At 38.8% G+C, this 12,823-nt stretch overlaps 1 protein-coding gene across 6 annotated transcripts in view; it reads left to right on the top strand.

Moving 5' to 3' along the window:
- KMT5B (lysine methyltransferase 5B) overlaps positions 1-8,712 on the top strand; it is a 29,792-nt gene extending 21,080 nt beyond the window's left edge. For 5 of the 6 annotated variants that reach the window (XM_032690656.1, XM_032690657.1, XM_032690661.1 and 2 more), the window contains 5 exons: positions 1,470-1,636; positions 2,281-2,300; positions 2,484-2,620; positions 4,356-4,552; positions 5,880-8,712. In XM_032690656.1, the coding sequence (XP_032546547.1) occupies positions 1,470-1,636; positions 2,281-2,300; positions 2,484-2,620; positions 4,356-4,552; positions 5,880-7,345 (1,987 nt within the window). In that variant the 3' untranslated portion in view covers positions 7,346-8,712. The remainder of the gene's footprint in view (positions 1-1,469; positions 1,637-2,280; positions 2,301-2,483; positions 2,621-4,355; positions 4,553-5,879) is intronic. The other variant, XM_032690658.1, reaches the window with a different exon arrangement.
- The last annotated feature ends 4,111 nt before the right edge of the window (positions 8,713-12,823 follow it).

Below are 12,823 nucleotides of genomic sequence, written 5' to 3'. Positions count from 1 at the left end.
ACAGGGGTGTTATTTGCATATTTTGATTGTCCAAGATAAATCTCTCTTGGAAACACAAAGTTGGAACCCCATTGTATTTCTGCATCTCGTTTTGGAACATCTGAGTTTCATTATAAGCATATGCATGGCAACACCAGTAGATTCCAAGTTAATTCAGATTTTAAAATAAACTCGCACACAAATTATGTTAGCTTTGCCTAGTGGCAGTACATGTTCACACCAGTGCATCTGAGGTGACGAAATGCTGTTATGTGCGGGCTAGGATGGAGTGGCTGGACACTGGGCTGGCAGCAACACAACCTCCACGTGTTGTTGAGTAATCTTTAAGTAGGCTGAGGCTAGTTTCTAACTCTTCATGACCATAGTTGAAAGTTCCACAATCAGGATACAACCCAAAAAAAAATACTGGTTGGTGATTTTTTTTGTTTGAATTCACCCCTTGGCTGATTCTTGAAGCTTTGTATGAGGGGTGTTGGAAATGAATTAACTTTCCGTGCTCAAATCTTGAATGACCTGAGAGCAAGGAAGACAGGAAAGTTGCTTCTTAACCCTCTTGATATCTGGAAAACTGTTGAGACTCAAACCTGATAGAGTTCTCAGCGTTCTCTGTCAGAGGAGACTTTTGCACCTGAAAGACTTGGCTTCTAGTGTGTGTCCCTCATGTATGTTTAGTATCTCCATATTCATCTGTCAGAGTAGTCTGGCCAAAATATAAGGAGCAGTGGAAACAGTGCCCATGCAGGGGAGCAGTAGTGGTGTGCTTCTTCCTAGGCTGAGCAGTCAGTGCCTCTGCTCTGTTCATGATGGCAGATGGGCTACCTGCACACCAAGGCTTCCTGGATTTGTGGATTTTTTTTGGTGTGCATCTTCCTCCTTCCTTGGTCTGTTTCAACTGACAGCTTCATGCTGAAGATCTGCTCATGAGAGAGGAAAACATCTTGCTTGAATTCTGGCCTTTGTTCGAGTCAATACTGGGCCTCATTTAAGAAGCCATGGAGTTGTAAGCATTTTCATTGTGCTGGGTTTTCCTGGCCACAGGAAGAAGCATAGGAAACGCCAAGCAGGAGCAGCTGTAGGAAGTCAAAATATCTTAAGTGTCGATGGGGAGGGAGTGTACATAAATGAGAAGATCTCGCTTTTGCTTTTAACAACTGTAGAAGCTGAAGTAATCAACTCTTACAATTTCTTGCTTGCAGTCTCAGGAAATTGTAGAAACAATGATCGTAATTGTTACTGACGTCAGATTTGATTAATTGATTCTATATAGTAGCATAAAAACATCTATTTCGAGTCTGGAAAAAAGTTATTCAGCCTAATATCCTGTCTCTCAGTGAATTAAAACGTGAGGCTTATAGGGGTTGTGGAATGGTTTGTCAATAACAAGAAGTGTTTTGCAACTTTTCTTTTTGTGAAATTGTTTTGTAATTTTGACACATGTATTCTTATTTCTGCTACTCTTTGCGCTAAAGGAAACGAAATGATAAAATAGAATTACTTGTGGGCTGCATTGCTGAACTATCAGAAATGGAAGAAAACATGCTGCTGAGACATGGGGAAAATGACTTCAGCGTCATGTATTCCACACGAAAAAACTGTGCACAACTGTGGCTTGGTCCTGCTGCATTTATCAATCATGGTGAGTAGTAAATATAGGAAGCATGTTAAAGGGCATAAGCAATTCTATTCAGAAGCGTTATTATATGTGAGCTGAATAACACAAGAACTTGGAGAAAAATGTCTGAATCTGACATACGGTATTACTGTAGGACAAAATCCTGTTGGGATTTTCCCAGCCAAAGCTGATCAGCTGTGAAGTGGGAAACTCCCAGAAGGCTTTAGGAAGTGATGCCTTCGTACTTGAAATCAATTTTGGAACTGACAGCTAAATTAGTGGGGCATATTGTGGGTTACCTTGAGTTCTTTGTGAACTTAGTCAACAGTAACATCTTTCTTAAGTAAACTTATGCCTCTTTAACATTTTACACAGAAGTTTAGCGATTCAGGGAAAAGCAGGTAGGACTTAAGACAAATCTGTTCGCCCTAAAGAGGAGGGAAACTGAACATTTGTGATAGAATAGGGAAGAGCTCAGAAACTCAACTATGTCAAAACAGGTACCTTTTGAAGTATGATTTTGTGCAATACTAACTTAATTCCCAATATTTAGTTGAGATTCTACAGTTATTAAAGTCAGAGTGAATCCTTACTTTAGATATCTACAACTATTCATGTTTCAGGTCTTATCCACAGTTAATTGACTTTATCTTTTGGACCTTTTTCAGATTGCAGACCTAACTGTAAGGTAAGCAAGAAATTAAAATTAAATAAATAAAGCACCCTGCTTTTTTGTTTTGTTTTGTTTTTCTTTGTCCCTGCAACTTTTCTTCCCTGACTGTTTTACTTTTATTTCTTACTCAGATACTAGACAGCCTTAATGATTAACCTTATTTTATACCTTTTCCCTTCCTGTCATTTCCTTCCCCAGTTTGTATCAACGGGCAGAGATACAGCATGTGTGAAAGCTCTAAGAGATATTGAACCTGGAGAAGAAATCTCTTGTTACTATGGAGATGGGTTTTTTGGAGAAAATAATGAATACTGCGAATGTTACACCTGTGAAAGGTATGCATTGACGTAAATAGGTTTCATGATATCTTTTGTGAAACTGGAAGTCCTTGATTATGAGTACTCAGATTTTTGGACACAAAATAATTGCTTCCTAGGTATTTGCTGTAATGATTTTTCTATGTTGTTACAGAATGGTCATGATTCCTGAGAACTCTGCATTCTGGTTTTTTTTTTTTTTGAGTCTCTTTCTGGAGATAGCCCAACATGAGACGAAGTGGATCAAATCATAAGTGTAGATTCTTACAGATATTTGTACTGAATAAAGTAGAATTGGAAGGAAAAACAGTTACAGCTTCTACAAGACCATTGTCAACTGTTCCCTGACATTTGCTCCTTTTTGCACTAGAAAAAGCAAATTTCATTTTTATATGTTGACCTGAAGTTCTCTTCTGCTAGGAATGGGCAAGATAGTTTTTCACCCAATGCTAGTAGAATTTGGGAATTTGTGTATTTGTAAAGATCTACTAGTTTGGACAGTATTCCCCTATATCTGTGCATCACACAATAGCAGCAGAGTTGTTATATTTGGGTTTCACCTGCGCTGTCTCAATCTGCTTTCTTCACAAAATCAGTTGAAAGAATTTCTTAGTTGGTTTTTGCCACACTGAAACTTCTGCTCACTGTGAGCAGACAGGCTCAGCATCATTTGAGAGAGCTTCACCCAGTTCCAAGAGGAATCGCACGGAACTCTTAACGGTTCTGTTATTGTTGGATCTAACTGTAGAAAGAAAAACCCTACAAAGGACAAAATATTGGTCATTTTGAGAATATGACCAATGAGAATTTGTCATATTGACAATAGCATAGTGCACCTACATATAAATAGTTCAATAATCTTACTTTCATTTGTACTGGCTAGTTTGGTCACTAACAAATGTTGCAAATCAAGGGAAAACCTTCTGGCAAGGGCCTCCAAGCTCATGTGAGTTGGTGGATCATTCCAAGTGAAGGGTACAATCTCAGACTTTATCTCGAGAGAGGCTAGGAAAAATGTACTTCAGTCCTGGGGACTATTCAGTGTTGAATAAATGGCCAACATGATTGTTGATTTCAGTGTTTTACAGACGTGCTTTTTTTGAGGGCAAACTAGTTTTGGGTGTCTGAACATTTGCATTACCTTGTCATTTTTGTATTTTAAGTGCATGAAAACATTATTTTTTAAAGCTAATGTATGGGTAATTCTAGCTTTAGGAATTTGCATTTCAGTCACAAGGCTATGTTACAGCAATCAAATATGAAAGATTTTGTTTTAGGGAACTTAGTAAGGACTCATTTTTCCTTGTTCAAGACAGATGAGGCAACTGTCGCTTTGTACGCCACAAAAAAAAAAATCGTATTTAAGTGACTCAACTTTGACTGTGCTGTAAAGGGTGTTAATTTGTAATGTTAAAATGCTAGACTTTGAAGAAACTGTGGGTATGTTTGGAGCAGTGGGAAATTTTGTGCTGGACAATTTTTTTCAAGCTTCCAAAAGTCATTCCCAGGAAGATTTGCTTTTGTCCGTGTACTCTTTCTAGGTGAGCCTGCTGTTCATGGTGGCCAACTGAGACAAGTAGGCACCAAAGATGACATGTCAGAAGATAAAACAACCTACAAAATGCAAACCAGTTCAGTGGCTCTTGGTGTCATTTATCCAGATATTCCTGGGATTCAAACTACTGTATTTGAAACAAAGCTGTAAGTTTACATTGAGATTTATTAATACTTTGTGTCCTCTTTTTCTTTGTAGACGTGGAACTGGTGCTTTTAAATCAAGAGTAGGATTACCAGCACCTACTCCTGTGATTAATAGTAAATATGGACTGAGAGAAACAGATAAACGATTGAACAGGCTTAAAAAGTTGGGTGACAGCAGCAAGAATTCAGACAGCCAGTCTGTCAGCTCTAACACTGATGCAGATACCACTCAGGAAAAAGGTAATGCAAGTAAGTAAAGGGAAAAGCTTGGAGACATTAAAGATTTCATAAAAACATGGAAAACTTTCATTGTGATGGAATTCCTCTCTTAATGTTGAAATATTCTCAGATACTGGTCATTAAAACTGTAATTTATTGAGGAATCTGAATGCAATTTAAATAGCAAATTCATGGCTTTCCACAAGTGTTTCAGGAACAATTGGTGGCATGTTACTGTTTTGTTTTATTTATATCAAAATCAAATATAAAATGTAAACACTTAACATCCTGTCACTAATGTCTGTATTTCAAAATAAGGTAAACTACCACAGGCAGCAGTATGGTTTAGGAAAGGAAACTTACATAGTTTGAATTATCTGTATTCTGTAGGAAAACAATTGTTAAATAAATACTCTTAGTAGAGGTTACTAAAGAAATAGTCATGTCCTTTAGAGTTTGTTTAAATTGGGCTGCTCTTCCCTCTCCACGTTCAGAATTGATAGGTCAGGTACCTATTCTGAAGTGAAAGTGCACACAGTTAGTAATTTCAGAAGAAATTGGAAGGGATTTTTGTTTGTAATGTTCCTGCAAAACTTCCCTTAATGGAGTAGTGAGTATCATTTACTTACCTTCTCCCCTTTCCCACCCTCACCACCCTCAGTATTGGCAAAATGTAAATAATTTAAACTTTGACTTAACTAGTAAAGTTTGGAGCCACGTAAAATATTATGGTGCCAGTTGTTTCCTGTTTGCTGCCGTGATATTAAATAACCAAAAGAAAACAAAAACAAAACACACATACACACACAAAAAAACCCCTCAAAACATTTCCCCAAAAGGCTTTATAGTCTCTAATTACCTGGATTTAGAGTTGCACATCTGTTGAGCAGAGGAAGGTTTTCTTGCTTGCCACGGTTAAGTGATACCTGAAACTGAAACCACTACATTAATTAAGGTGTTTGGGGTTTTTATCTCCCTCTTGAGGAAAAAATCCCAGAGTTAATACTGAAGCATGCTGATCCTCAGATTTTGCTGGAATAATACTCAGTAAAAACTGTGGATAATATCAAATAGATTTTTTTTTTTTTTAATTGGTAGAAGAAAAAATTCATTAAAAACCAGACTTGGTTGGTGAGGTACAGTTTATCTGCAATGTAGTTGTACTTTTGGCTCGTTTGGCAATTCCTTTCATGTCTTGAGTTGCAAGTTAAGCAGTCTCATTCCTTACTGCATACTGTCTGTCCTATTTCATGGATTCTCTTGAAGTGTTCCAAATAAATGAAATAACTACAGTATATGGGAGTGGGAAATTCAGGATAAAGAAGTGTCATAACAAAACTAATTTCTTCTTTTGCAGCTAACAGAAAATCTTCAATTGGCGTAAAAAAGAACAGCAAAAATAGAACGTTAACCAGACAGTCTATATCAAGAATTCCAGCATCATCAAATTCTACCTCATCTAAACTAACTCATATAAATAATTCCAGGGTACCAAAGAGACTGAAAAAGCCTGCAAAGCCTTTACTTTCAAAGATAAAGTTGAGAAATCAGTGCAAAAGGCCAGAGCAAAAGAATGCTTCTAGAAAGCTTGAAATGGGAAATTTAGTTCTCAAAGAGCCTAAAGTAGTTTTGTATAAAAACTTGCCCATTAAAAAGGATAAAGAATTGGAGGGACCAGTCAAAGTTGCAGTCTCTAGCGGATGCTTAACGAGGCACGCAGCGAGAGAACATAAACTGAATTCTGTGAAAGGTGCTCATGAGCATGGTGATATTCCACCCTGCACATACATAACAAGGAGGTCGATGAGAACAAGGATGAGTTTGAAGGAGACCTCTGACACAAAGCTTGAACCAAATACGTTGGATAGCTATAAGAATAATTTGACTGGAACACAATCGGACATTGTAGAGCAGCAGTCTCGTGCGGGAAACGAAAACGAGGTGGCTCATGGACCATCACATAAAGGGGAGGGGAGGTGCCAGAAAAATGATGCAGGCACATCAAAAAAGAAATCTCGACAAGGAAAGCTTGTGAAAACGTCTTCAAAAACAGAGGAAATTGATACTATGCACAACACAGCTGTGAAAGACAAAGTACCAGATTTGATTAGTTCTCATTCAGAACTTGAAGAGAGGAATAATGTGGTGGACACACCTGTTGGCTTTAAAGACTGCATCCCTGGATCTGGTGGCTGCTCTGTAACAACCGACAATTTTAAAGCAAAAGACAGCTTTAGAACTGTAAAAAGTAAAAAGAAAAGACGAATCACAAGGTATGATGCACAACTTATCCTTGAAAATAGCTCTGGGATCCCTAAACTGACTCTTCGTAGGCGCCATGATAGCAGTAGCAAGACAAATGATCAAGAAAGTGATGGAATGAATTCTTCAAAAATAAGCATCAAATTAAGTAAAGACCATGAAAAGGATAATAACTTATATGTAGCAAAGCTAAATAATGGGTTTAACTCAGGATCAGGCAATAGTTCAACAAAATTAAAAATACAGCTAAAACGAGAGGAAGAAAACAGAGGGACATACCCTGAGGACCTTCATGAAAATGGTATGTGTTGTAGTGAAACTCTGTCTGTTTTGGAGTCGAGAATGGAAGTAGATGATTATGGTCACTATGAAGAGGAAACAGCAGATGAATCTTCATCAGAAGAGGACGATGAAGAGGAAGATGATTATGATGATGAGTTTGATGACTTTATTCCTCTTCCTCCAGCGAAGAGATTAAGGCTTATTGTTGGCAAGGATTCAATAGATATTGATATTTCTTCCAGGAGGAGAGAAGATCAGTCTTTAAGGCTCAATGCATAAGCTTATAGGTCTTAAACTGACCTGGATGTCATTTTTAAAAAAAAAAATATAAAAAATAAAATAAAAAAATAATAATAATTAAAAAAAAAACAACAAAAATTCCATTTGATTATTCCTCAACTAAAGAACTTTCTGAAAAACTTAGTGGCAGCACTTCTTTATTCACCTGTCAACGTAATATTGTAGAAAGTGTACAGCATCCTGACTCTTCTTAAGTCTGATTTGTGCAGATTTTTATTGTACTTTTTAATAGCCTTCTTATGTGCAATTCCGAGTTAGAGGTAATGCTCTGTTGTAAAATAAAGGCTCAAGCAAAGTTATGAAATTGCATCAGATCTTTCCATGCAGGACAATGAGAATACAGTGTGGCTACAGAATTATTTTTGATCGGTAAGAGCGTTAGTTTGCTCTTACGCTATTTGACTAAACAATTTACAAAATCATAGTAGCAGCATATTAAGGTTTTCTAGTATATGTTAATATCACCAGCAATGATCTACAGCTTTCCAATTTATTTGCTAGATGGTTTTTTTCCCCCTTGGAGTTTGTCAGTTTTAACACTGTATGCTGTCCCAGACGTACTGTTTGTGGCCTTTGTTATAGTAGCAAACCGTTGGTTGGAAGTCAAATTGATTTCTTTAAAAAAGAGAAAAAAAATATGAAAAGGTGTTGACAATTTGCTGACTTTTTAGTACATTATATGTACAAGGGTAGCAGTATGCAGAATAAAAGTTTGGATATGGTGTATTTATTGCTTGTTACGTAAATTAAACACCTTGTATTTAACACTTTTCAATACTTTTAGATAAAATTGTTCTTTGCAAGAATGATTGGTGCTTATTTTTTCAAGAATTTGCTGTGAAATAATGTGATTACGACGGGCAACATTTATCCAATGAACTGCAGCTATCCTAAATTGGTTCTTCATATTTTTCTGTTGCACTTGTAAAATGCTACAAGGAATTTAAAGAAAATCTATTCACTTTAACTTATGATAGTTTTATCAAATTAAAAACAACTAAGTCACAGCTTTTGTTCTGTGGTAACCTATAAATTGTTTGTCTTTTAAGAACCAGTTGTAAAAGACTGAAAAAATATGTATATGTTGTAAATATTTGTGTGTTGTGAGAAATTTTGTCATATGAAATTGAGATAACTTGCCAGAAGGGTTTTTAAGTTTAGAAATACATCCATGCCAATAAAATAGGAAACTGTAAACCTAGTTTTAAACCCTGCATCAGTTGGAGTTCTTTGCTCATACGTAGTTCACGTAATACTTCAGAGTCTGCTTTATAACAATGAAGAGCATCAGGGCGATCTTTGGCTCTTTGGTTTTTAATAAAAGAATGTTAGGAAACCTCTGGGCACAATGGACTTGTTTGTATGTATAAATCAGCTCGTTCGTAAGCCATTTCTTTGAAGCAGGTCTAAAACATCGTAGTTGACATAACTGTGTATCGCTTCAGTCTGTGGTATTTGTGTTTCTACGCAGCCACGGATTAAGGTTTAGAGTTTCTGTATCTGGGGGTGTAGAAACAGAAGTTTCATCCTAAAGCAGTTGGTGTTGGATTGGTAAAGTCCACTGTTGGCTGCACAGGATTATCGTGTCTGCCCGAAAGAGCAAGAGCTTGAGTTGCATGGCCACTGTGCTACCCAGTGGTGAACTGGAGAACATCCCTGGAGAGAATTAAGTGTAGAATTAAACCCAATACTTGTAACTTTGTAACTTGTAACAGTCTGCTAAAGGTCAGGTCACCGTGTCTCATGCACAGGGTGTGTATTTTTTTAAAACATGAGTGTGTCTGTCTGTCTGCAATGTACGGTCTCTCCAGTCAGACCTGGGCATTTGGTTCAGGGAAGGCAACACAAAAGCTTTGGTGAGTATGCTGACAGCTGTGGTGGGTCGTCTTCTGGGATCTTTAAATGTCCAGTATCATATAAAATGGGTTATTAAATGTTGGGTTAAAGGAAAGATAGCTGTGTTATTAAGGGCTTGCTTTGTCGTAGGAAGTGTACTAGGAAACAGTTGATGACAAATGACAGTAGTATAGCTCTTTCCTCAAGAATTCCCAGGTGTTTTCACTGGGTGCTGTGCCCTGCAAGCATGTGGCTGTATCAGTGAGAGCTGTGAGGAGCTGAACAGAGCATCTGCTCACTTTTCCTTCACTGCCTTAGAGGTTATTGCTGCAGCATGCTCTGGGATACCAGTTCCCCTGCTCAATCCATAGGCAGTTTTCCTTGCAGCCTTCTGTCTCCCTGCTGCTCCTGCTTGCAGATTCATCTGGCAGCCTTGGTGGTTGTAGTGCAGAGGTAATAGGTTTACAGAAATGTAATTCACCTGGGGATGTGAGGGAGAGGGAGATGATGCAGCAAGTAAACATTGCCCACCATTGTTGGTATTTACTGACCAGTGTGCTTGAGAGCAAGTTTAGGGCTTGCTAAACCAGCATCAAGCAATGAGAGCAGATCATAAAACAGGTGGGGAAGAAATTGCAAATTAATCCTCCCCTTAGATGTAGAAGCTGTTTTCCTGGCCACTGAACTCATAGTTTAGCCAACCCCCTAATGAAACGTGCTTTCCTTTTTCTCTGGTGTGAAAATAAGTGTAAGTAGCTCTTAGGGCATCAGATCTCTGGATTGGTCTTGTTTATTGAACAACCTTCTTGTCTTGGAGAGTCTGAGCAAAAGCTCCAAGTCATTTCCAGGGTGGATGGGTCCACAGCTGTGTCCTGCTACACAGGTGTTTGTGTTACAGATACCTTGAAAACGATTAAATGTGTTCCTCCAAGTTGGTAAGGTAGGCAGGGCTTCCACAACCCCAGTCTCTTCTGTCCTTCCCCTGACACAGTAAGTAGGCATTTTTCTTTCATCATCTGTAGGTGAACTGGCAGATCTTGATGTTTCCCTAACCTTAGTGGTAGGGGAAGGTGAATGTTTGTGTCACCTGAAAACCTGACCGTGTTTCTTGCTGTCCAGATTGCAAAGCACTGTGGAGTTAATAGTGACTTGACTGACAGAGAGCCCATCTAGCCTTGATGTCTCTCGTTTCCCAAGATATGGGTAAGAAAAGATGCCACAACTGAGTAAGTTTGAGATGACCACAGCACACCTTTTAGCAGGTTGAAGAACTGGAGGAAGCGTATTGTGGATGTGCTTTGCCAGCTCATTGTGTGTTATGTGTGGCACGTTATTGGGCTATAAAGGAAACATCCCAACCACCATGAAAATGACAGGTTGGCTGCGGATTTGGGAGTGTTCTGGCACGTGCAGGGCATACTGAACTAATACGTCATTGAGAGCAGATTTAGCTTTTGAATGTTTGGGTAGCAGGCATAAGTGTATGCTGACTTGCATCTGTGATGTGGTGAGTTACTGGGGTTGGGGCAAAGGCGTTGATTCTTTGTAAGACAAAAGCAGATACTGTTCAATCATAAAACTGTTATGCAATTGTGAGTGCTCATCAAATGCAGCGAGCACAAGAGAGGGGGAGCACTCCTGAACACTGGTCATCTAGAAACTTGCATAGACACTGTACAGCAAAATTGACGCAAAATACATTACATGCAGTTCGATCCTATTGGATACCACTCACGTTGATCCCAGAGACAGAAAAGATGATTGCTCAATGTATTTCTGTGTGCTTTGCATAGGGCAGTCTAACCTTTCCCTGTGTCTCTTTGGAGTGATATAGAAAGGAGGGACAATTTCATTGGATATAGCTGAGTAAGAATAAAGCCTTTTCTGTTTCACGTGTACAGGGATGTTTCCATGGATGCTGGGGAATTTTTGGAAAATAGTTTGTATCCAGAAGCAGCAATGTTTCTGCAAACAGCAGAAGCTTGTGACTCTCAGATGCTATTGCAATATTTTATGAAATGTGTCCCCCCTCTGCGTCAATCAAGGTCTTCTCTGCCCCATCTGTAACTCCCGCTGTAGAGTGCATGCAGAGGGTTTCAGACCTGAAAAACTGTGTCTGATAGAATTGTTGTGGATTCTCTGCAAGATAAATGTGAATGTCCTGTGACTGCCTTTTTTTACTCCTGTATTTCAAATGCCCAGTTTTGGTTTTGTTGTTTTCTCCCCCCCTCCCTCCGGTGTATTTGTTGGGCATTAGGTGTTGTTGCTGTATGTACTCGGAATGCTCAGGTGTTGCCTTGCCTGAAGCTCAGTCGTTCAAGACTGTTACCCTGTTGTTCACAGTGCACTGGCTTTATTCAGTTACTCTGCCAGCCAGTGTGTGTTACATGTATCCAAGGAATGTATTCACATCTGCTTTGGGCTGGTTTTTTTCTGGTTCCTTTTTGTCCATTTTGCCTAGTGCTGCCAGTGCACCTTCTTTAAAATAAGCTCAGAAACAGAATTCCTTTGCTCCCCATAATTGTATGGTAGGTTGCCCTGTTTAGAATGAAAGGTCGAAGGTTTAGGAGCTGTGTAGGATAAGGTTTACTGAAAATTAAAAGCAAAAGCACTGAAGTTTGCATTTATCTGCTAGTATCATGCCTTTTCCTAAATCCCCTTCCCCATTGAGTATTCTCTTGTTTGGGCTGGGTCTTAAGTAAACCTATGGCCTTGCATAATCTCTGTTACCCCTTCCTAAACTCTTGATTTCAGGTAATGAGGTTGTGGTGGAATGTTGTTCTTCAGCATCACTTCCTGGCAGCAACAGTAACTACGTATTTGCTCTTTTTTTTGCCTGTTATAGCTCCTTTTTTGCCCACCAAAGGAACTTCTGTGGCAGTCGTGCTTGAGTTTACATACTTTATTTACAAATATTTTGCAAATATTTTTATTATTGCAAGTTATACAGGTTGTTTCCTTCTCCCCACAGACAAAGGAAATCTATGACTTCTTTCCATTTGATTTAACTGTAATTTTATTTGGATTCGTCCTTGCATGAAATTCGATCAGAGCAGTTCCTGCCACAGAAACAAACTGAGGTGTTGGAGGACTCCTTGTTACAGGTACAGGTAACTCAGTGATGAAACAGGTACAGGGCCAGAAAAACAATGTCACCCAGGAATCATTTTAGCTTAACTAGCAAAGATTTCTGGTTGTGAGTTTCAGTCAAGTGTGGAGCTATCAATGGATCCAACAAACCAGAGATTTTTCCACTGATGCTTTATGATGCTCACCAGAAGTCAGTTCTATTTCATAAACAGATTTGCAGTCTTTTTTGCTTCAGTCCCCATTCACTTAAGGGTTGGATTCGATGATCCTTGTGGGTCCCTTCCAACTCAGAATATTCTGTGATTCTGTGTAATTACTGTGTTTGGCTGCAACATTTTACAACAATTGGTGGTAAACAGGTAAATCAAAAGATGTGTAGTCGGCAGGTCAAGGGAGATGATTCTCCCCCTCTACTCTCATGAGACCCTACCTGGAATGCTTTATCCAGCTCTGGAGTGCTCAGCACAGGAAAGACATGGAGCTGGGACAGAGAGAGATCTCTGGAGCTGGTCCAGAGGAGGGCACAAAGAT

The sequence above is a fragment of the Chiroxiphia lanceolata genome, chromosome 6 (genome assembly GCF_009829145.1).
Source record: "Chiroxiphia lanceolata isolate bChiLan1 chromosome 6, bChiLan1.pri, whole genome shotgun sequence".
Classification (NCBI taxonomy): domain Eukaryota; kingdom Metazoa; phylum Chordata; class Aves; order Passeriformes; family Pipridae; genus Chiroxiphia; species Chiroxiphia lanceolata.
Note: the sequence above shows the minus strand (reverse complement) of the source record. Positions and strands in the feature narration are given on the sequence as shown.